Source organism: Thamnophis sirtalis, unplaced genomic scaffold (assembly GCF_051295495.1).
Source record: "Thamnophis sirtalis isolate CommonGarterSnake01/CBP01778 unplaced genomic scaffold, rThaSir2_p1.2 scaffold_2, whole genome shotgun sequence".
Lineage (NCBI taxonomy): Eukaryota > Metazoa > Chordata > Lepidosauria > Squamata > Natricidae > Thamnophis > Thamnophis sirtalis.
In genome coordinates, this window is record NW_028261382.1 from 35,521,430 (window position 1) to 35,546,054 (window position 24,625).

The 24,625-nt window shown below is 44.9% G+C and overlaps 1 protein-coding gene across 5 annotated transcripts in view; it reads left to right on the forward strand.

Annotated features, from left to right (window-relative positions):
- Positions 1-3,191: 3,191 nt before the first annotated feature.
- KCNT1 (potassium sodium-activated channel subfamily T member 1) overlaps positions 3,192-24,625 on the forward strand; it is an 87,382-nt gene continuing 65,948 nt past the window's right edge. For 2 of the 5 annotated variants that reach the window (XR_015695489.1, XM_087704773.1), the window contains exons 1-2: positions 3,192-3,586; positions 7,862-8,044. Coding sequence is in view for 3 of the 5 variants with exons in the window: in XM_087704773.1 (XP_087560899.1) it covers positions 3,519-3,586; positions 7,862-8,044 (251 nt within the window). In the remaining 2 variants the exon portion in view is untranslated. The remainder of the gene's footprint in view (positions 3,587-7,861; positions 8,045-24,625) is intronic. The other 3 variants (XM_087704772.1, XM_087704768.1, XM_087704769.1) reach the window with 2 other exon arrangements.

The window sequence follows — 24,625 nt, forward strand, 5'->3', positions numbered from 1 at the left end:
CTGCTTGGGTGGGGGGGGGTTGGACTAGATGACCCATAGGGTCCCTTCCAACTCTGTTCATCTGTTAATCTGATTGGCTCTCCCACTCTTCTGCTCTTGACCGACCTACTTGCTTGGTTTTCGTCCATTATTTTAATTTTACCTCTCAGCAACGTTTCCGCGTTAGTCAAGACGGTTGAGGGAGATTGTTGTTGACTGGTGTTTTGATTGATACAGACAATTTTTCTCCGAGCTCTACAAGAACTCCTATTTAAATAACCCCTCATAATGGAGTACTTGGCTTTAGGAAAACCAGCAAAAGCCACCTCTCTCTGACCTTTTCTTTTCTGTTTTCGAAAAGAGTTCTGCCTTCTCAACGAGGCTTTCATCTCAATATATTTCATGAGCTAATTGGGCCGGAGGAATTGAAACCATCGTTATTATTTTTTTCCTGAATGGATTTTTAAAAATCAGGAAATTGCACTTTGGGGTTTGGGGCGAGTGGCTGAGTTTTTTTTCTCCCCCTCTCCATCTGCTTTGCGTTTATTAGTAGGGAATTGCTTCCTTCCCTCCAAATGTTGCAGAGGAACTTCCCTTTTAAAAAATATACATGATTTAAAAATAAGCTAAAGATTCCCCTCACACATACAGTATGTGCTAGTCGTTCCCGACTCTAGGGGGCGGTGTTCATCTCCATTTCAAAGCCGAAGAGCCAGCGCTGTCCGAAGACGTCTCAGTGGTCATGTGGCCGGCATGACTCAACGCCTGAAGGTGCAGGGAACGCTGTTCCCTTCCCACCAAAGGTGGTTCCTATTTTTCTACTTGCATTTTTTTACCTGCTTTCGAACTGCTAGGTTGGCAGAAACTGGTGTAAGTCATGGGAGCTCACTCCGTTACGCAGAGCTAGGGGTTCGAACCACCAAAACCGCCGACCTTTCTGATCAACAAGCTCAGCGTTTTAGCCACTGAGTCCTTCATACAAAGGTCATCTTATCCTCTAGAAAGCTCATCATCCCCCCCCCCCCAGCATCTCCAGGGAATTTTCCGACTCTGGGAAAGTAAAAAAAAGGGGGCCAGAAATTGAAGTCCAGATGAACATTCCAATCTCATCCAGTGATTTGTTATCCACCCAGGAAGGAGACAGTCAAAAATAGGATTAAACCATTGAGAAATAAAATGACTACAGTGTCTTTGGAAAAAGTACAGAGAAGAGTCCCTAGGGAAGATTCAAGGCCTGAAGACTATATATATATATTCCAAAGACACTGTAGTGTATATATATTTGAGGACATGGTAGCAGTCTTCCAGTATTTGAGGGGCTGCCCCAAAGAAGAGGGAGTCAAGCTATTCTCCAAAGCACCTGAGTGTAGAACAAGAAGCAATGGGTGGAAACTAATCAAGGAGAGAAGCAACTTAGAACTAAGGAGAAATTTCCTGACAGTGAGAACAACTAACCAGTGGAACAACTTGCCACCAGAAATTGTGGGTCCTCCATCACTGGAGGTTTTTAAAAAGAGACTGGACAGCCACTTGTCTGAAATGGGATAGGGTCTCCTGCTTGAGCAGGGGGTTGGACTAGAAGACCTCCAAGATCCCTTCCAGCTCTATTCTGATTGATGGACTATTACCGTGACTTAATATACTACAGTTAAAAGAAAAAGAGGGTTAGAAAAATCCTTCCTGCTTTCCAAAACTCTGTAACCGAATCTCGTTTTCCTTGCGTTCAACTTCACGAGACTCTTTGCGAATTAAGCTTTCTTGGTCAGGGCGTTGCTGTTAAAAACTCAAGCGACAAAAAAAAAATATCAGCCTTTACTCCAGGATGTTTCTCCCAACCTTTAGCTGAGATCTACAGCTGCTTTGCAATGTCCACCCTTCGTATCTCCTGCTACCCTTGGCAATGCCGGATAAGACCCTGGTTTCATCTCCTACCCTTTGTGTATGTGCTGAAGCTCTCATCTCTTCTTAAGCGTCCTCTACCTCCCACCGCCCCCAGCTAAACCGCATTAACTGCTAAAGCATATGTTGGAGAAATGGAGAGCAGGGTGGGGTTTATAAAAAAATGAGAAATATTGGCTGCCTTCCACAGAATTGGAATATCTCTCTGTGTGTGTTTTTCTCTGTGTGTCTCTCTCTCTGTGTTTCTCTCCCTCCCTCCCTCCCTCTCTCCCCCCTTTTCTCTGTCTCTATTTCTTTATCCATCCATCCATCCATCCATCCATCCATCCATCCATCCATCCATCCATCTATCTATCTATCTATCTATCTATCTATCTATCTATCTATCTATCTAATCTGTCTCTCGGTTTCTCCCACTCTTTCTGTGCGTGCCTCTCTGGTGTGTGTGTCTCTGTATTTCTTTCTTTCTTTCTTTCTTTCTTTCTTTCTTTCTTTCTTTCTTTCTCTCTCTCTCCCTCTCTCTCTCTCTCCCTCTCTCTCTCTCTGCCTCTCTCTCTCTCTCTGCCTCTCTATCTGTCACTGCCTCTATTTCTTTCTCCCTCTCTGTCTCTTATCATCTATCTATCTATCTATCTATCTATCTATCTATCTATCTATCTATCTATCTATCTATCTATCATCTTGCTTTCTTTCTCTGTGTCTCTCTGTGTCTCTCTGTGTCTCTGTCTTTCTCTCTGTTTCTCCCTCTCTCTGTTTCTTTCTTTCTTTCTTTCTTTCTTTCTATCTATCTATCTATCTCTGTGTCTCTCTGTTTCTCTCTGTTTCTCCCTCTCTCTCTCTGTTTCTATCTGTCTGTCTATCTATCTATCTATCTATCTATCTATCTATCTATCTATCTATCTATCTATCTATCTATCTATCTATTTATCTCTGTGTCTCTCTGTCTTTCTCTCTGTTTCTCCCTCCCTCTCTGTTTCTATCTATCTATCTATCTATCTATCTATCTATCTATCTATCTATCTATCTATCTATCTATCTATCTATCTATCTATCTATCTATGTCTCTCTCTCTGTTTCTCCCTTTCTGTGTGTCTCTGTGTGTGTGTGTGTGTGTGTGTGTGTGTCTTTCTCTGTCCCTCTGTTTCTCTAGCTCTGTCTGTCTCTTTCTCTCTCTCTCTCTCTCTCTCTCTCTCTCTCTCTCTCTCTCTCTCTCTCTCTCTTGCTCTGTCTCTCTTTCTCTCATTTTTTGCATCACCACCACGTGGCAGCAAAAGGCAGACTGTGCCTTCAGCCTCTTCCCTTTCTCTCTTTGCAAGCTGCTGGGTCCTTTCCGTGCGGGTTTTGTGTGCGTTTGTGTGTGTGTGTGGTGAAGGCCTGTTTGGTTTGCTATTCTTTTGCACCCAGTTTGAGAAAACCAGGGGATCAACCAATGAAGTAGATCCCCGGCGGGTGGAGGACAACAAGATTGATTTTTTTTTTTAACATTTTTCCTTCACCCCGCCTGAAGAAAACACATCGCAAAGCCATGGCTGGGGTGACAGATCCTGCTTGCTTTTCAGAAGCCGGATGGGGTGGGGGGGCTTCCCGGCTGCTGGGCTTGATTTGAGAAGGGGGGATTGTGGAGAAAGAGAGAGAGAAATATGCTTGCCTCCAGGATGACGGTGAGATGCTATTCTCGGAGAGAAGAGCTTTCCCAAAAGCTGACAAGGTAAGTGTTGGCTGAAAACACAGACAGACCGGCTGGCTTTCAAAAATGGAAAACTGACATTTTGGGAGCCTGATCTGATTTTTTTCCCCAGGGGTGGGTGGGTGGGAAGTGGGGAAAAGGGAGGAGAGAAATGTGACTGTATTGGAATGAAATACAGTTCTTTGGTTCCCGGGGATGCTGTGAGTTGAACTAGAAAACCTCAGAATCCCAGGTTTTCACGTTTAGGGAACAAAACCCCGGTCCAACTTCTAACCCTCTTTCAATCAGTCTCTCGTGGGGAGGTGGGTTTTTTTTTGCCTCGGTGGCCCTCTTTCCGAATCCAAGGCAGAATCGCTCCAATCCTTAAAGAAGGTGTGTCTCTCTAGGGGTCCTTGCTTAAATCAAGGAGGGAAGCAACCTAGAACTCAGGAGAAATTTCCCCACGGTGAGAGAACAATTAAATCAGTGGAACGGCTTCCTTCCAGAAGTTGTGGGTGCTCCATCAGTGGAGGTTTTTAAGAAGATGTTGGAGAACCATTTTTCTGAAGTGGTGTAGGGTTTCCCGCTTAAGCAGCGGGTTGGGCTAGAAGACCTCCAAGGTCCCTTCCAACTCTTGTTATTCTGTAAGATGCAAAAAAAATTTAAAATGTGTTATTTCGGTGATAATGAACAAGAGATTAGACAGCAGTTTGCCTGAATTGGTGTTGGGTTTTCTGCTCTGGAAGGGGGTTGGACTAGAAGACCTCCAAGGTCCTTTCCAATCCTGTTATTCTGGTTTTTCTCTCTCTTAATACTGTGGAACAGGGACACTTTGCCTATCAGGGAAGGGACTGCAAAGACTTAGCCGAAGCCAAACCCTGGTGTCTCGTACTCAGATTGGTGATTAAGGCAGAAAGTCAAAAGGCGCATTAACAGATTCACAGAATTGGAAGGGACCTTGCAGGTCATCTAGTCCAAGCCCCTGCTCAAGCAGGAGACCCTACATCTGCCTCTACTGAGGATTGAACTCACAACCTCCTGACTCTGAGGCGAGGGCCCCACCTCTGTGCCGCCGCCGCAGTAACATTCCCGCCATTTTGTAAAAAGCGGGGTGAGGTGCTTTAAATCCAACTTGAGTTTCACCATTTTTAACCCTCTTATTTCATTATCATTTATTATCTACCTATATTTTGGCTGATTATCTCAAACAAACTCTATCCCTCTTTTATGTATATAACATTCCTCTTTTATTTCTAATTTTTATCTTTCTTAGATACTTAATGTTCATCTTTGTTTCTTTCCTCCGGCCATTTTTCCCATAGCAAATAATATTCTGCCTCTTCCTTTCCTTGGATTTCTTTTGTTAACTTGTCCATCTCAGTACAGTCAGGAATCTTTCTTATTATTTCATCCAGCTGCGAAGAACTCTTGAGTCAAAATAACACAGCGTGGTTGACACACCGACTCTCGGCATCTCTTAGGGTTGTCCTGGAGACGCCGGGGAAAAAAAGAGAGAGAGTGAGAGAGAGAGATTTAACCTGGAACATTCTGCAAAGAAAGGAAGGACTCTGTGCTACGGTTGCAATTAAAGTTTTGCTGTAGGCTGTGACTTTCTCTCTCGCAACATTCATCCAAAACCACTCGAGGCACAATGAGACAGCACGCAAACGGATGCATTCTGCCAGTCACGGTTGAGCTCTTCAAACCTCGGCTTGACTTAATTCATCATCAGGTGAATTGGGTTGACTTAATGCATCATTTTCAGATGAATTGGGTTGACTCAATTCATCATCTTTAGAAAGAACTGGATGGACTTGATTCATCATCTTTCTCTTGGTGTTTGGAGGAAAGAAAACTTTAACTTAAAGGGTTGGTTTCATTTGTCCCTGCCCTAGTGTCTCTTCATCAATGACTTGGACGATTGGATAGATGTGGAGCTCATCAGATTTGCAGATGACACCAAGCTGGCAGGAATAGCCAACACTCCAGAAGAGAGGCTTAAGCTACAGAAGGATCTGGACAGACTTGAACATTGGGTGCTATCTAGCAAACTAATTATGTGTGAGGGGAACCTTGATGTAGCTACAACATTTACTGCCTCCGTGACATAACAATAGCTATAATCCAAGACCTTTGAGATAGGGAAAGTTGGGGAAAGACATTGACCGGAATCCACCGAAAACTTTAAACCTTCTTTCTAAAATTAAGCTTCTTTGAAAAAATAACAATATTTTACCCTCTTCCCTCTGTGAATGTTATTTTTCTTGGGTATGGGTTTTTTTTGTTCAAATGCTTACTCAAGGGGATTTATTTGCTTCTGAGCTTACAAGGAACATGAGGATTATAAAAACGATGTAAGACAAAGAGAAATAGATGCTCTTTGAAAGAATTTAGCAACTCAGGTCATGGCCGAGGGAGTGGATTTAGACCAAGAAGTAATTCTCAGTTGCCCAATGGAATGGACAGTAAAATAATTCACTGTTCTGGTGTTTTATCTTTGGATTTTATATGCTGCTGTTGTGAATTTTATGTCTTGATGCTGTATTCTGTGACACCATATGGTCAAGGCAAAGCTTCCCCTCGCACATAGGTGCTAGTCGTTCCCAACTCTAGGGGGCGGTGCTCATCTCCGTTTCAGAGCCAAAGAGCCAGCACTGTCCAAAGACGTCTCCGTGGTCATGTGGCCGGCATGACTCAATGCCAAAGGCGCTGTTCCCTTCCCACCAAAGGTGGTCCCTATTTTCCTATTTGCATTTTTTTACCTGCTTTCGAATTGCTAGGTTGGCAGAAGCTGGGACAAGTCACGGGAGCTCACTCCATTACACAACGCTAAGGATTCGAACCGCCAAAGTGCCCACATTTCTGATTGACAAGCTCAGCGTCCTAGCCACTGAGCCACCACGTCCCTGTTTATTTTGCCATACGGAATAAATAAAGGGCATTGACTGAATGAATGTACATTAACCTTGCACTTTTTCCAAAGTCTCAACATTTTTTCTGTAATGTGGTGACCAAAACTGGATGCAGTATTCCAGGTATGGCCTTACTAAGGCTTGATAAAGCGCTAGTAACACTTCACATGGTTTTGATTCTGTGCCTCTGTTTATCCAACTAAGAATTGTATTGGCTTTTTTGGCTGCTGCAGCTACGGGGATGCTCCCAGTATTGTAGGAAGTTGCTTGCAGGCAGAACAAATTGGAAAGTTTCTAGTGTTTTCAATGGGCATGTAAGCCACAATGAAATCTTCGTGTCCATGTGTGTTTGAACTTAAATTTGCTGCATGCTTTTGTTCAGAGAGAGGCTGAGTGGCTAAGGCACTGAGCTTGTCCATCAGAAAGGTTGGCAGTTTGAATCCCTAGCACCGCGTAACAGAGTGAGCTCCCGTTCCTTGTCCCAGCTTCTGCCAACCTAGCAGTTCGAAAGCACTTAAAAAACGCAAGTAGAAAAATAGGGACCACCTTTGGTGGGAAGGGAACAGCATTCCGTACGCCTTCGGCATTGAGTCATGCCAGTTGCAGGACTACGGAGATGTCTTCGGACAGCGCTGGCTCTTCGTCTTTGAAACGGAGATGAGCAGCGCCCCCTAGAGTCTGGAACAACTAGCATATACAGTGTGTGTGAGGGGAACCTTTGCCTTTACCTTAACGATATACATTTCAACTAGATTAGTAGAACCCAATAAAAGATACATGTCAGAAAGATCCCCTTCACTCTGCATTTCTTTCTCTTCCCTATTTCTTCTTCCTTCACTTTTGCATTTTACATCTCCATATAATTAATAAAATTGTTGTTTTAAAAAACCCTACATGCTTCCCACCATGATAGTTCCCTTTTTAATTTTTTTTTGTGCAGATTTGCAAAGCAATCATTCCCCCCCCCCCCGCTGCTTTCCTCTGCTATGGCTTTGGAAGTCTTCATCCCTGTTTCACCTTTTCTTGTGTGCAGCCCACCCCCAATATCTCCCATCTTGTTTCCTGTGGGAGGGACCCCAGGGCTGTAAAGAGAGTTGGCAGTAAAGGGCTGTTTACTTGTGTGATAGTGTATATTTCCATCCAGAAGGGGAAAAGGAAAACAGAGAGACTTTCCTGGTCTTGGGGTTGAAAACTACCAGGAACACGGGGTCTATTTCTGGTCCTTCCCATGGAGCTGGGATAACCAGCTTTCTACTACTCAAGAGGGACTCTAAGCCACACCTGGGAAGTACCGTTTTTAGTATCTGGCAGAGATTTGACTTTCCTGTTTGCATCCAACTGCAGGGGGAAAAGGACGACCTGTCTCCAGCCTCTCACTCTCCCCCCTCCTCTTTTCCCCTCCCAGATTCAAGGCATCCCCAGGAGGAGGCGGGAAAGCCGGAGGAAGCAGCACCAACAAGAGTGGGGTCATCCTGGACATCTCCTCCCTGACCATGAACGAGCTGGACTCCGAGGTGCTCCCTCTACCGCCTCGCTATCGGTTTCGAGACTTGCTCTTGGGCGACCAGAGCTTCCAAAATGAGGACAGGTAAGATGAGACAATGAGGCAGCAAGATGAAGAGCTGTCCATGGTGCTGATTCCTGCCTTTTTCCTTTGGGTGCAAATCCATGGCCTGCAGAGAAGCTCAAAGCCAATGGGAACTTATAGGCTGAGCTCTCCATGGTGCTGATTCCTGCCTTTCTCCTTTGGGTGCAAATCCATGGCCTGCAGAGAAGCTCAAAGCCAATGGGAACTTATAGGCTGAGCTCTCCATGGTGCTGATCCTTGGCAGACCAGGAAAAATCCATTGGTGACTCGTAACTATTGTTTATAGGTTGGTGTGAGGTCCAGATTCTGTTCTGGTGATCTGTTTGGTTGTGCTGATCATACTATCCAGATAGGGCCCTGTCTAAAGCAGTAGACTTAAAAGTTGCCCAATAATTAATCTTCTGTTTCTTACCTGTCGAGTGATTCTTTGCTGAAGGATGGTTTTTATCTGCATTGCTCAAACACCTTTTGCGCGGGATACATTCTGATGATTTGTTACTCTTGGGTTTTCGTGGGGGTGGCATGAGGGGGGAAGAGGTTGCAAATTGAAGCCCGTTTGAAATGCGGAATATACTATTGTTTACGGGGGTCATCAAACTGAATCGTACTAAAACTGTAGCCTACGTGGTTATTCTATAAACCTTTTCTTGTGGGGGAGTAAACACAGCTGGGCTTAATGGTGCTCGCTTCTGCCTATCTAGGAAAGATTTATACAACCCACCATCCCGTGGTTGGCTTAATTGTGTTTGCAGAAACAAAGTGCAGTTGAGGTGGATTCGACCAATTTGCTGCGCCATTAACCTGGTTACAAAACCACCACTGATGGTGCTATACAAGAAATCGGGTGAAAATGACCCGCACCATAGTTGTACTTCATATGAGTCGGGCCACAAGGTTAACCGAAGACCTTGCTACAAGTTTACTTAACGCTGATCTCCACTGTTTGTGTCTCCGTGTGTTTCAAATCAGTTGGGTTAATTTGTAGTTCTGTGTATCGGGTGAATCTGGGGGGGGGGGGAAATGAGTTAACGTAGCAATTGAGTTCAGCATGGTAAATATCAACCCACCGATGAAGCCTCAAATGTAACTCTGGTGGCCATTCATGTTCAGGTAGTTTACTGGCTTACAGGAGGGTTCAAATCACACACAATGTATTCCAATTGTGCCTTTATACCCTCTGAAGCAAAATCATGCGCACACCGAACTGGCACTAATGCCGGCAGAAACGCACTCCTGGGTATAGGTATAGGACTGTGATGGCAAACCGATGGCACATGTGCCACCGGCGACACATGGAGCCATATTTACATGCGCCGGCCAGCTGATTTTAGGCCTTCCGGAGGGCTGGGGGAGGCCGTTTTTGCCCTCCAGAGGCTTCAGGAAAGGAGGTTTACATGCGCAGGTAAGGCGGGCACATTGAATTGTGGATGTGGGCACGCCCACGATAGTGCCTGCACGCACAATTTTGGCACACCTTTGCTAAAAGGTACAGGGTTTCTTGCTGGAGCAGGGGGTTGGGATAGAAGGCCTCCAAGGTCCCTTCCAACTCTTGTTATCCTTTCACAGTTTCATGCTTTAAACTCTTCTCTTGCCTTCCATCAGTACGACATTGCCTTGAATTTTGCCAAAGACCGATCCCAGGCCCCTGTCCTCTGCCCCTTAAGGGAAAGCTGTGTCAAACACCCATTATCTCCCTGATTTCTTCTGCGGGGAGATTATATACAAGGTATTGTTATGGGCTCTTGCATGCTTCTTGAATGGCCGGCATCCAGACATTTTTTTTCTTATAGGGGATTTGGAAAATGGCATGCAGTTCCAATTTCTCCTGATCGCTTAGGGCCATGTGGCACTCGTTTTAAGGCATGCACGCTTAGCTGCGTGCAAACAGAAAGGATTAATTTCTTTAGCGTTGATAACTGTGTTCGGCAAAGCTTTTCACCAACAAATGGTTGGTTCCAGGGAAGGAAAAAAGCTCACAGATTTGATTTGATAACAGCCTCGCCGAGTTGGAGATACGCATCAGTGGCTAAGACACTGAGCTTGTCAATCAGAAAGGTCAGCAGTTCGGCGGTTCGAATCCCTTGTGCCGCGTGAGCTCCCGTGACTTGTCCCAGCTTCTGCCAACCTAGCAGTTTGAAAGCAAGTGAAAAATAGGAACCACCTTTGGTGGGAAGGGAACAGCGTTCCATGTGCCTTCGGCATTGAGTCATGCCGGCCACATGACCACGGAGACGTCTTCAGACAGCGCTGGCTCTTTGGCTTTGAAACAGAGATGAGCAGCACTGCCTAGAGTCGGGAATGATTAGCACATATGTGCAAGGGAAAGATTTACCTTTAAAACAATTTTTCTCGTTCCACCTCCACTTTCCACTTTTCTATGATTTATGAAAGCGTCTTTAGAATTACAACCAAATGAGGAACCTACTGTTGCTTAGCTGCAAATGAGCCCTGATGGGTTGGAGACAAGTTGAGTTTAAAGCAAACAGCAACAATGGAGTAGTTGCTCATGGGTGAAATTTCTCTTCCAGTCGGCTTGCAACCATCCATCACTCCTTCTCTTTCTTCTAACAGAATGCTGGGCAGAATTAGAGAGTTGGAAGAGACCTTGGAGGTCTTCTAGTTCAACCTCTCCTGCTCAAGCAGGAGACCCTCTACCTTTCTAGACGAGTGGCTGTCCGGTCTCTTCTTAAAAGCCTCCAGTGATGGACCTCCCACAACTTCTGGTGGCAAGGAGTTCCACTGATCGTTTGTTCTCATTGTCACAATTTCTCCTCAGTTCTAAGTTGCTTCTCTCCTTGATTAGCTTCCACCCATTGCTTCTTGTTCTACACTCAGGTGCCTTGGAGAATAGCTTGACTCCCTCTTCTTTGGGGCAACCCCTGAGATATTGGAAGACTGCTATCATGTCTCCCCTGGTCCTTCTTTTCTATTAAACTAGACATACCCAGTTCCTGCAACCGTTCTTCCTGTGTTTTAGCCTCCAGTCCCCTAATCATCTTTGTTGCACTTCTCTGCACTCTTTCTAGAATCTCTAGAGTCTCCATCTTTTTTGTATTCTGGATGCCAAATTCCAGGTGTGATCTTCTAGCTCCCTGGACTGTATCCATGACCATTTTCTGCTTGATATGTTTTGTGTTTTTTAAAGGACTATCTTCTCCAGGAATGTGCAGAAAAAACTACTCCTTCTCCTCCCTCTTCCTCCCCTCCTCCTCTTCCACACACCACACTCCCTTCCAGCACTGTTGACATTCCCTAAATTAGGTCATGAAATTTCTGCAAGAAAATAACTAAACTCAGAACCAAGGATCCCACAGTCATCCTCTTCTTCCTCTTCCCCTTCCTTCCCTTCGTCCTCCTTCACTTCCTCCTCCTTCTCCTCCTCTTCCTCCTCCACCTCTTCCTCCTGCTCTTCTTTCCTTTTCCTCTACTTCCTCCTCCCCCTCCCCTTCCTCCTCTTTCTTCTTCCTCCTCTTCCTCCTCTTCTTTCCTCTTCCTCCTCTTCCTCCTTCTCCTCCTCCTTCCCTCCTCTTCCCTCTTCCTCCTCTTCCTCCACTTCCTCCTCCTCTTTCCTCTTCCTCCACGTTCTCCTTCTCCTCCTCCCTCCCTCCTCTTCCCTCTTCCTCCTCTTCCTCCTCCTCCCCTTCCTCCTCCTCCTCCTCTTCCCCCTCCTTCTCTCCCCCCTCCTTTTCCTCCACTTCCTTCTCCTCTGGATGGGCTCAATCAACAGCCTGCCAACCTCCCCTTTTCTTCCCTCTAAATGCTCTCCCAGGGTCTGAATGTTTTCTGGCTTTTATTTTTAAGTGGCGCTATGTTGAGGCTCCCTCGCAATCCAGAACGATCCTCTCTTTAAAAAGGGAACACAGTGGTGATTAGTTCCGAGCGGCAATAATTAGAACTATTTGTATCCATGGCTCTGTCAGGCTGACAGCCGGGGAGGGACGGGTGGGAGGAAACTTGATGGCTCTTCAAACGGAAAACGTTCAGGAGGGACCTAGGTGCTCCTTTAAAAAAAAAAAAGTATTTCTATTTACAGCAGGGAGGAGGAAGAGGAGGAGGAAAAAAGTCAAAGGATGCTAGCATTTTCCCAAATGGTACATTTGATCGAGGAAGGTCGTCTTCGCTTATGAGGGAGTCGGCCTCACTTAAAATAAGAGGAACGATGATTTAGTGGTCCAATTAATACTTTAGGGCTCCATGGATTGGCACTGGTCTGCAGCATGCCAGCAACCATTTAAATAGATTAAGTAGGCCTCCTCCGAATTCCATCCGCCAGTCAGTGCCGACTGGCGACTACGTGGAGGAGAGCCTTCTCAGTTGCAGCTCCGACGCTTTGGAACGATCTCCCCGTGGAGATTTGTACCCTCATCACCGTCCAGACCTTCCGCACAGCCCTCAAGATCTGGCTATCCCGTCAGGCCTGGGGATAAGACCCGAACCTTGCCCCACCCGAATGCTGAATGAATGTTGTGTTTTATTGGTTTATTTTTTATTCACATTTTTTTTCCCTTGTGTTTTGTCTTACACTCCCTTCCCATTAATTGTAAGCCGCCCTGAGTCCCCTCAGGGAAAAGGGCGGCCTATAAATGTCAAATAAATGACTAAAAAATGACTAAATTAACAGAGCTGGAAGGGGTCTTGTAGGTCATCTAGTCCAACCCCCCCCACCCAAGCAGGAGACCCTACACCATTTCTGACAGATGGCAGCCCAGTCTCTTTTTGAAAGCCTCCAGGGATGAAGCTCCCAAAACTTCTGAAGGCAACTTCTATTCCATTGGTTGATTGTTCTCACTGTCAGGAAATTCCTCCTTATTTCCAGGTTGAATCTCTCCTGGTTCAGTTTCCATCCATTATTCCTTGTCTGGCCTTCAGGTGCTTTGGAAAACAGATTGACCCCCTTCCTCCTCTCTGGGGCAGCCCCTCAAATATTGGAAGGTGTCTCTTGTCTCCCCTGGTCCTTCTCTTCCCTAGACTAGCCAGGCCCAGTTCCTGCAACCGTTCTTCGTCTGCTTTAGCCTCCAGTCCGCTAATCATCTTGGTTGTTCTTCTCTGCACTCTTTCTACAGTCTCAATATCCTTTACAGATTAACAGAGTTGGAAGGGACCTTGTAGGTCATCTAGTCCAACCCCCCTACCCAAGCAGGAGACCCTACACCATTTCTGACAGATGGCAGTCCAGTCTCTTCTTGAAAGCCTCCAGGGATGAAGCTCCCGCAACTTCTGAAGGCAACTTCTGTTCCATTAGTTGATTGTCCTCACTGTCAGAAAATTCCTCCTTATTTCCAGGTTGAATCTCTCCTTGGTCAGTTTCCATCCATTGTTCCTTGTCTGGCCTTCAGGTACTTTGGAGAATAGATTGACACCCCCCTCCTCTTTGTGACAGTCCCTCAAGTATTGGAGCACTGCTATCCTGTCTCCTCTGGTTCTTCTCTTCCCTAGACTAGTCCTGCAACCATTCATCGTAGGTTTTAGCCTCTGGTTCCCTAATCATCCTAGTTGCTCTTCTCTGCACTCTTTCTAGAGTCTCAACTTCTTTTTCATAGTGTGGTAGCCAAAGCTGGATGCAGTATTCTAGCAAACAAGCGAAGCCCCATCTGTGGGATGCAGGCAGCATGCTCCCTCCGGTCTGCGGAAAAACACATTTGATATGTGGATTCGGTCGGGGAAACTTATTTTGGAGGTTTGATGTAGTTTGCTACATCAAAGAATCACTTGGGGAGGCCAATTCTCAGAATCGTAGTTCCTTCGGTTAATATTTTAAGGGCAGATGGAAACAGCATAACGAATAAAATATATTTGAATATATCAAACTTGTCACGACCCCCAAGGTCGTTTTGTATCGACAGCAGTGGGAAATGTAATCACAACTTCCGACTGGGTTGATTTCCGGAGCATCTAATAAACACAGATTTTCAAAGTATTATTTTCCTTTGGATTCTTTTTACCTTGGGGAAAACAGTTTGTAGAGAGAAAAAAAGACGGCACCATCTGCGTCTGGAACATTTTGGTTGTCCTTTTTTTTTTGAAGCAAAGATTCTATAGAGGACGCATAACTAAGAGAACAAAAAATGTTTCTTTTCTTCTTAATTCCAATTAACCTTGCTGCAATTTTAACTATGCAGATTGCAGGGAAAGAATTTTTATTTCTTACTGTTTTAACCCTCCTGTTCCTTCCAGGTATACACGGAGGACTTGGCTCATAAAAAGAGCCGAGGTGGCGCAGTGGTTAGGGTGCAGTACTGCAGGCCACTTCAGCTGACTGTTATCTGCAGTTCAGCGGTTCTAATCTCACCGGCTCAAGGTTGACTCAGCCTTCCATCCTTCCGAGGTGGGTGAAATGAGGACCCAGACTGTGGGGGCAATATGCTGACTCTGTAAACCGCTTAGAGAGGGCTGAAAGCCCTAGGAAGCGGTATATAAGTCTAACTACTATTGCTACTATTGCTATACTGGGATCTAATGTAGATCCCTAAGAATTTTGGGGGAATCTATATCCTTCACAATAGGGACCCGGTGACTCGGTGGCTAAGACCCTGAGCTTGCCGATCAGAAAGGTCGGCAGTTCAATGGTTCGAATCTCTAGCACCACGTAACAGAGTGAGCTCCCATTACTTGTCCCAGGTTCTGCCAACCTAGCAGTTCGAAAGCAGGTAAAAAAATGCAAGTAGAAAAATAGGAGCCACCTTTGGTGAGAAGGGAACAGCGTTCCGTGCGCCTTCGCCGTTTAGTCATCCCGGCCACGTGACCACAGAGGCGTTTCCAGACAGCGCTGGCTCTTTGGTTTTGAAAAGGAGATGAACACTGCCCCCTAGAGTCGGGAACGGCTAGCACATATGTGCAAAGGGAAATCTAGATTGCATGTTCTAAAATCCATCTTTCTAAATTAGGCTGCTCTAAATAGACTGCTTGTCCAGCTGCGTGTTTCTGTAGAGAAAGACGAAGTTGTTTTGGTTCCTGGAAATAAATACTTGCACTCACCCTATGGTCAGAGGCATTCTTGTTCCGTCTTCCAAAGTATTCAGCACCTAAACTGCCATCTGGCTTGCTTCTTAACCTTTGTTTCCTGGCAACTGCCTGAACCTTGCAAAATTTCAGAAGTGGTTTTGCCATTGCCTGCTTCCTAGGGCCGAGAGAGAGTGGCTGGCACGAGGCCGGTCAGCTGGCTTTGTGTCCAGGATTTGAACTCGTGGTCTTCCCCTTTTGTCTCAGCCTCTACACTCAGCATGATTTTTTCGAATGAAAAATGTGCATACCGAAAAACTGATTCTGCATTTTGTTTTAATCGTCGTTACGATTAAATCCTTTGCAATTATGATTCTCTCCCCCGCCCTCAAATTGCCTCCCTTATTTAAACAAGCCCATAAGCTTGTAAGGTCAGAGGGAGGAGAAATGCAGTCTGGGCTGTGAGCTCATTTCGAACTGTAGTTTCCATGGTTTTCCTGTGTCATTTGAGCAAAGAAATGGGATATATTTGCACACGAGGCTACGAATCTGACCTTTTTTTGAGTTTTATCAGCATCGGATCCAAGCCCCATCCGATCCCTTTTTCCATTTAAGCTGCAAAAAGAGCCCATTTTATTGCTTAAGAATTTGTCAGATTTTCAAAAGCTCTTGTTTTTGCAAGCAAACATAAAAAGAAGAAAAAATTAGGTTATTTATTCAACATACGGGCGTAACATCCACTGACCGGCAATATAGATTAGCATTTTCACCTAGGTTAATACACTATAAAAATATAAAGGTGCTAGAAAAACAAATAAATAAACGTACTTTCTCTCCCCGTTCTTAAGGGAGAGGGGAGAAAAAACCCGCATAAAATCCAGAAGAATTTAGGATTTTCGGGGAAGAAATTTTTTTAATTTTATTTATTTTTTAAAATACATATATTCTTGAGTAAGTTTATTCCCTTTGCTTTCCACCAACACTGGTTTTATAAAATCTCCCCATATTTCATTATAATCGTTTGCCTTGATCATTCCTTTTTAAAATTTAATTTCCGTTGTTAATTTATCATTTGTTGCCATACTCCAGATTTCATTATACCCCTCGTTTCTTTCAGTATCCCAATTTCATCCCCAATATTTAGCCATCATTAACCCAGCTGCCATTTACAATCAGTTCCTTTTTTGTTTCATTTATATCCCGTTTTTCCATCAGCAACAGTAATGCAATTCTCGGTGATGGGTCTAAATTTACATTCAAGAGTGCTCTAATTTCTAAAACACCATGTCCCAAACTTTTTGTGCACTATCACAATCCCATCACATATGTTTGTATGTTCCAACCTCTTTCTTGCACCTCCAACAAATATTTGTATATTTACCATCTATTTGATTTCATTTACGTGGTGTTAGGTACCGCTTCCATATCACTTTATATCCATTTTCCTTAACTCTAACTGACATATTCTTATATAGTTTTCTATTCCAAATATTTTTCCAATCATTATCATTTATTTCTCCCAAATCTGATTCCCAAATTAATTTTAAAACATTTGCCTGCTCTTCTAATTCAGTTAATATTCTATCTATTTTCCCCAAGTCTTCCTTTCCCTATATATTCTTCGTTCATCTCACATTCTTTTATAATGATTTCAAGTTTTGTAAACTGTCTAACCGGCGGAAATGGAGAAATTCCTAAGATTGAATTGAAAGAATGGATTAGTAAATGAAAAGAAAATCAGATATATCCGATAGTAGTGTAGGGTTTCCTGCCTAGGCCAGGGGTTGGACTAGAAGACCTTCAAGATCCCTTCCAACTCTGTTATTCTATTCTATTCTATTCTATTCTACTCTACTCTACTCTACTCTATTCTATGGGTTTTCTGCCTAAGCAGGGGGCTGGACTAGAAGACCTTCAAGGTCCCATCCAACTCTTCTATTCTATTCTATTCTATTCTATCCTATCCTATTCTATGGGTTTCCTGCCTAGGCAGGGGGTTGGACTAGAAGACCTCCAAGGTCCCTTCCAATTCTGCTATTCTATTCTATTCTATTCTATTCTACTCTATTCTATGGGTTTTCTGCCTAAGCAGGGGGCTGGACTAGAAAACCTTCAAGGTCCCATCCAACTCTTCTATTCTATTCTATTCTATTCTATTCTATTCTATCCTTTCCTATCCTATCCTATCCTATTCTATGGGTTTCCTGCCTAGGCAGGGGATTGGACTAGAAGACCTCCAAGGTCCCTTCCAATTCTGCTATTCTATTCTATTCTATTCTATTCTATTCTATTCTATTCTATTCTATTCTATTCTATTCTTATATAAATGGAAAGACTGGAAGAAAAAAGATAAAGAATATAACACAACTAAAGAACACTTTAGCAATTAAATTGGTTAAATTTAATACAATTAGAGAAATGGATAAAAGGGGAAGATAGATTCGAGGAGAAAAATAGACAGTTAAAAGATGTTCGGGGAAGGAAAAAAAACCCTCAGCGAATAATAATAATGACCAACTGTCTGAAAACAATTTGCATGTTTTGCGTGCAAGTTGGCGTGTGGCCTTCGGATGGCTGAATGGAGCGTGACAAGGAAATATGAGCAAAGGAAATTGGAAAGGGCATCGCAAAAAGGGACCCGCTGTAGGTTGCACATCACGGCTTTACAATGTCGCTGAGACAAACTTAATAAGCCCTTATTGCTGCCGCAGGTAAATACAGTGCTCTATTAGCGTCTTGGAAATTAGGTGAGGGATTCCTGGCTTCGTTTCATAAATGAAATGGTGAGTCACCTGCTAATCTTCCCACCGATGGCAACGCTCATCCTTTTCTCCATGTCTTCCCCGGCATAGCCAAGCTGGGCTCCAGGGTTGCTAACCATGCGCTTAATAGTTGCAAGCAAAGGGAGAGATTTGGGAGCAGAAACACCGTGAGCCAGGACATGCTTTCAGATTAACAGAGTTGAGAGGGACCTTGTAGGTCATCTAGTCCAACCCCCCCCCCCAAGCAAGAGTTCCTGCACCATTTCTGACAGATGGCAGTCCAGTCTCTTCTTGAAAGCCTCCAGTGAACTTCTGAAGGCAACTTCTGTTCCATCGGTTGATTGTTCTTACTGTCAGGAATACCCCGTGACCCGACAAAAGCGCCCCGAGAAAACCGTGTCGCTAAAACCGCAACATCATCAACGTGCCGACAACAACGCGTCGACAACAGCGCGTCGACAGAAGGACGATTGAAGTTAAGGTAAGGGTTAGGTTTAGGGTTAGGGTTAGGGTTAGTGTTACGTTTAGGGTTAGGGTCAGCGTTACGTTTAGGGTTAGGGTTAGGTTTAGAGTTAGGGTTAGGGTTAGGGTTAGGTTTAGGGTTAGGGTTAGGGTTAAGGTTAGGTTTACAGCGCCCTTCTGTCGGCGCACTGTTGTTGCCGTGATTCAGCGCTCTTTCGTCAGCACGGTTCAGAACTTGCGGTTTTGTCACCGCAGTTTAGTCGGGCGCGCTTTTGTCGGTGAACCGAAAATCCCTGCTTGTTTCTAGGTTGAATCTCTCCTTGATCAGTTTCCATCCATTATTCCTTGTCTGACTTTCGAATGCTGGAACTGTCGTAAGTCCATGCCAGTTGCCAAGCATCTGAATTTTGAACACATGGGAATGCAGTCGTCGTCATCGTTCATCATCATCATCATCATCATCATCATCATCATCATCATCAATCATGATGTGGGGTGGAGTCTGGGCAACTGAATGGAGCTTTTAGAATGTTTACTGGCCAGATCCCCTTCCTGTCACCAATGAGGAGTTTTGTTCGGCAGATATATTCTCAATGTGTTCAGAGAGATAAATATCTGCCTCTATCTGGGATCAAACTCACAGTCTCTGGATCGTGAGGCAAGAGCTCCACCTGTAGGCCACCACACCACTCTACCTCGGGAATGCCGTGACGATCGTAAATGCGAAGCAGTCATAAGACCCTTTTTTCCAATACCATCGTAACTCTGAATATTTGCTCAACAAATGGCTGTAAATCAAGGATGACCTGCAGCTTCAGTGAAAACAGCCAAATCTTTTTTTTAAAAAACAAATGCTAAAAGTAATAAACCATCCAGCTGATCACATCTTTTCTCCTTCATATATGTGTAAAGGTAAAAGATTCCCCTTGCACATTTGTGCCAGTCGTTCCTGGCTCTAGCGGGCGCTGCTCATCTTCATTTCAAAGCTGAAGAGCCAGCGCTGTCTGAAGACGTCTCCGTGGTCATGTGGCCGGCATGACTCAATGCCGAAGGCGCATTGAATGCTGTTCCCTTCACACCAAAGGTGGTTCCTATTTTTCTACTTGCATTTTTTAATGTGCTTTCGAACTGCTCGGTTGGCAGAAGCTGGGACAAGTCACGGGAGCTCACTCTGTTACGCTGCGCTAGGGATTCGAACTGCCAAACTGCCGACCTTTTTGATTGACAAGCTCAGTGTCTCAGCCACTAAGCCGCGGCATCCTTATATATGTGTAGGAGGTGACATGAATCCCATCAGTAACATCTGCCTGTGTTAGGTGGGAAGAGAGACTTTGGGAACGCACGAAATCCGACCACTTATGGGCGGCGGGCGGGGTTGCTCATTAAACGGCACTTAATTTTCTCCGGGTGAAGCGCGGAGGCTCTTTGTGAAGCCGCAGGAGCCATTGATTGCGGAAATCCAGGCAAAAGGGGCGTTTAGCGGAAAGTCTGGGAAACGGTACTTGATTTGAGGCAGCGGGAATCTCCAAGGGAGTCCAGAAAAATAAAGGGCTGCTGGCACAGCTCAGTCCTTCTAGTTGCATCAAAAGATGAACACCGACTGCTCAACTCCATTCGGTCACTTAGAGCAGAAGGAGTGAGTCTCGTTTTAGAGTTGACAAAACAACACTTGAAAAAGCAAAGTTTCCTCCTCGTCCTCCTCCTCGTCGTCCTCCTCCTCGTCCTTCTACTCTCCTCCTCCTCCTCCTCCTCCTCCTCCTCCTCCTCCTCCTCCTCCTCCTCCTCCTCTTCTTCTTCTTCTTCTTCTCCTCCTCCTCCTCCTCCTCCTTCTCCTCCTTCTCTTTCTCTTTCTCCTTCTTGTCCTTGTTCTCCTACCCTCCTCCTCCTCCTCCTCCTCCTCTTCTTCTGCTTCTGCTTCTTCCTTCTCCTTCTCCTCATACTCCTACTATTGTCTTTGCCTCCTCCTTGTCTTCCTACAATTTTCTTCTTTTCCTTCTTCTTCTTCTCGTCTTCCTACGCTCTTCTGCTTCTGCCTTCTTCTCCTCATCCTCCTACTCTTATCTCCTTCTTCTTCTCCTCCCCCTCCTCCTCCTCCTAATCTTTTCTTCTTGTTGTCCTCCTCCTCCTCCTCCTCCTCTTCTATTTCTGCTTCTGCTTCTTCCTTCTCCTTCTCCTTATACTTCTACTCTTGTCTTCTCCTCCTCCTCCTCCTCCTCCTCCTAATCTTTTCTTCTTGTTGTCCTCCTCCTCCTCCTCTTCTCCTTCTCCTCCTCCTCCTCCTCCTCCTCCTCCTCTTCTATTTCTGCTTCTGCTTCTTCCTTCTCCTTCTCCTTATACTTCTACTTTTCTCCTCCTCCTCCTCCTAATCTTTTCTTCTTGTTGTCCTTCTCCTCCTCCTCCTCTTCTCCTTCTCCTCCTCCTCCTCCTCCTCCTCCTCCTCCTCTTCTTCTCCTTCTCCTCCTCCATCTCCTTTGTCCTCTTCCTCCCTCAAATATTAGATGATAGATTAACTTTCCATGAACAATATGAAAGGCCATTATGATGGTTTGATTGTAAAGGGAGAAGAATGAGCAGGGATCACATTGCAAAAGGTCTATTTGAAAAGAAAATAAATGGGTCAGGACGAAGGGGAAATGGAGAACGTTGTGATCGGACGATAACAATTTTCAAAAAATAGTCACGAGACACTTAAATAAAGTATGAATTAGAAGAATATGGACAGATGGGAAGGAAGAATGGTTTTCAAGCAGGCAAGCATAGGCAAGTTTAAATTTCTGCTTCCTTTTGTGTTTATTATAGTTTCTTAGTTCTTAGCTTGGTCTTTATTTTTTCGTTCCTTAGTTCGTGATTTGTTATTTCTCTTCAATAGTTGGCACAACATTTCTTACAGACAACAGTGATGAGTCTGGATGCATTTATAATGCCTGCCTACAAAAATGGGGAGGGGGATGCAGCAGCTCAGTGACTAAGACACCGAGCTTGTCAATCAGAAAGGTCGGCACTTCAGCGGTTCGAATCCCTGGAGCCGCGTAATGGAGTGAGCTCCCGTGACTTGTCCCAGCTTCTGCCAACCTAGCAGTTCGGAAGCAGGTAAAAAATGCAAGTAGAAAAATAGGGACCACCTTTGGTGGGAAGGGAACAGTGTTCCATGTGTCTTTGACATTGAGTCATGCCAGCCACATGACCATGGAGACGTCTTTGGATAGCGCTGGCTCTTCGGCTTTGAAACAGAGATGAGCACCGCCCCCTAGAGTCGAGAATGACTAGCACAGATGTGCGAGGGGAAGCTTTACCTTTTGACAACAATGGGGTAAAACGAATACCAGGCTGCAAAAAAACATATTGTGGCGTTAATGTAGAGAATACAAAGCTGCTATATTTCAATTTGGTGTTGTTTAAATGACAGTATTGGTATGCGCTGATTTTTTCCCCACTGTGCCTTTACTCCGAAGGAACTGGGAGCCATGTAAACATGATTTATGAAGTGGAGAAGCGAAAGAGATTATATTAAAAATGCATGACCGATGGTGCTTGACTCAGCTACAAGTGAGAATCGATTCTTTTTTCCCCCCCTTCCCTGGATAATGACTTCTGTTGGCAACACGGGAGAGAATGAACTCTTTTGCAGAGCGAATTTAATTGCAAGGGACAGGAGCGGGACGAAGTGGAAGATAATATATAAAACGTGGGGAAGTGTTTTGGAGAAAGCAGAATGCAATCCAGGGGGCCTCCTGCAGTGATTTATTGAAATGCACATCTGCAAGGCAGTTGTGGGAGGGGGGGGGAGATACCCACTGACTGACACAGACTGGTCTTCCAATCCAACCCTCTGCCCAGGCAGAAAGCCTTATACCATTTCAGACAAATAATTGTCCAGTCTCTTCTTGAAAACTTCCAGTGCTGGAGTATTTGCAACTTCTGGTGGCAAGTTGTTCCACTGATTAATTGTTCTCAATGTCAGGGAATTTCTTCTCAATTCTAGGTCGCTTCCCTCCTGGATTAGTTTCCATTCATTGCTTCTTGCCTTGTGTTCTGTCGCATCTTCCACATGTTCAGTCCTAGTTACTAGATCTTTTGGTTCACACAAAGCAATGCATTCTCTAAATAAGCTGGGCTTTAGGGGGGTAGCCCACCAGTGACCAGCACAGCTGGCAGCAGAGTCGGACAGTGAGGAGGTTTGGGGGGAAGATGGGCCAGTCCTGGAGTCTGGGGAAGGCTCTGATGAGGGCTCTGTTTTGGAGGCAGAGAGGGGGCCAGAGCCGTCTGACAGTTATCAGCTGCTTTCAGAGTCAGACGTCAGTGAGGCAGAAGAACAGCTGGAGCCTGTTCCCAAGTGTGCACATGCTCAGAGTTGCCAGACGAAGGGAACAGATAAAGAACAGGGGTTGACTTGGGAGTGAGGCCACAGGTGGACGATGAATGGCCCCTCCCATAGGAAATAAAAGAGGAGCAAAAGGGGAGTGGAATTTGCAGGAGACCATTAGTTCGCTTCATTGGTTCGTCACTCTCCGAGACTCCTTGCCAAGTTTTGTAGATATCGGCCTGGCAGCTCTCCAAGCCAGAGAAAGTCTGTGACCGTAAATCCTCCCCTGAAAGACTTCTAATGAAGGTGAATGAGCTGAATTCACAGTCAATTACTAAAAGGGGGTTTTGTTGGGACCAGGAGTTGGCTTCAGGCTCTCGGGAAGCCCCGTTTAGGAGAAGAGGCTTCTTGCAGAAGGAAAAGCAAGTTTCTCTTTCCCCCTCTTGAACAAGAATGGCAGGAAGTTGGAAAGAGAGCCACTAGGGGACACTCGTGCAATGGCTGAGATGCAGATTCCTATCCTGATTTCTTTGAATCCACCAAAAAAATAACAGTAATAATAATTTTGGCTCCACGCCTGCTTGTTGGGATTGTCAGCCAAAGAATCTCACCGCGGATCAGCCTCCTCTCTGATCATTTTTGTAGAAATGATTCTGATAGAAACTGGCAGCAGCCACAGGGGGGATCTTGCGAGTATGTGTGTGTGTGGGGGGCTGACCTCCTTGTAGTTAAAGATGATATAATTGCATTTGGGAGCTAATTTTTTTTTACATGATGGGCTGGTTTTGTCTGAAGAGCCTTTCAGCCATTTTTGTGCCTTTTGCCTAGCGGCGAAGAGGAGCTAAATTTGTGCCTTCTCCTCCCGTGAAATTATCTTGGGGTTGGAGTGACTTGAAGAACAAGTTGACAGTGTACAAAACCGGCTACTGATAATGTTGCAGGGAAGCAATGAACAAACATAGAAGAATAGATTGGAAGGGACCTCGGAATCTTAAATGTAAAGCTTCCCCTCACACACATATGCTAGTCATCCCCGACTGTAGGGGGCGGTGCTCATCTCCGTTTCAAAGCCGAAGAGCCAGCACTATCCGAAGACGTCTCCGTGGTCATGTGGCCGGCATGACTCAACACCGAAAGCACACAGAGCGCTGTTACCTTCCTACCAAAGGTGGTTCCTATTTTTCTACTTGCATTTTTAACCTGCTTTTGAACTGCTAGGTTGGCAGAAGCTGGGAGAAGAAACGGGAGCTCACTCCGTTCCGCGGCGCTAGGGATTCGAACCGCCGACCTTTCTGATCGACAAGCTTAGCATCTTAGCCACTTAGCCACTGCGTCCCTTCTTCTAGTCCAACCTCCTGCTTAATAAAATTATTAATGTTGCATGTAAGAATACGTCAGGAAAAATTAAGTAGAGAGAAGATGAAAAGTTGCCCTGGGATTACACGGTGGGCCACAGTGAGAAAAAAGCCAATTATTATACAATTTAGAAAGAAGAAGTAATTGTTAGAGATACAGGGCCATTTTTTCATTTCTATCTCTAAAGATCGAAGGCATTATACATGCTGTACGATTGGAGACACACTGCTAGATCTATTCCTTCAAATTTTGGAATCTCTCTGTTATTAATAGAATAACAGAGTTGGAAGGGACCTTGGAGGTCTTCAACCCCCTGCTTAGGCAGGAGACCCTATAATATTCCAGACAAGTGGCCATTCAGTTTCTTCTTAAAAGTCTCCCATGATGGAGCATCTACAATTTCTGAAGGCAAGCTGTTTAGGATCTATTGACTTATACTCTAAATAACCTATTGGTATCCTTGCCCTGAAGTGGAGAATAAATGGCTCTTAGGATATAAAAAAAGTAAACGATTCTGGCCAGTGGCTGTCCAGTCTCTTCTTGAAAACCACCAGTGATGGAGGAGCACCCACAACTTCTGGAGGCCATGTCCATTCCCCTGATTAATTGTTGTCATGGCCAGGAAATTTCTCCTTACTTCTAGGTTGGAAATTCACATTTTCAGCAATTGAACGTACTGTGATAATAAAGGGCACGGTGTCTCTTTAATGTTTGCTCCCCAAGCGCCCTGCCCTGGTGCAGAGGTGGCGCAGTGGCGCA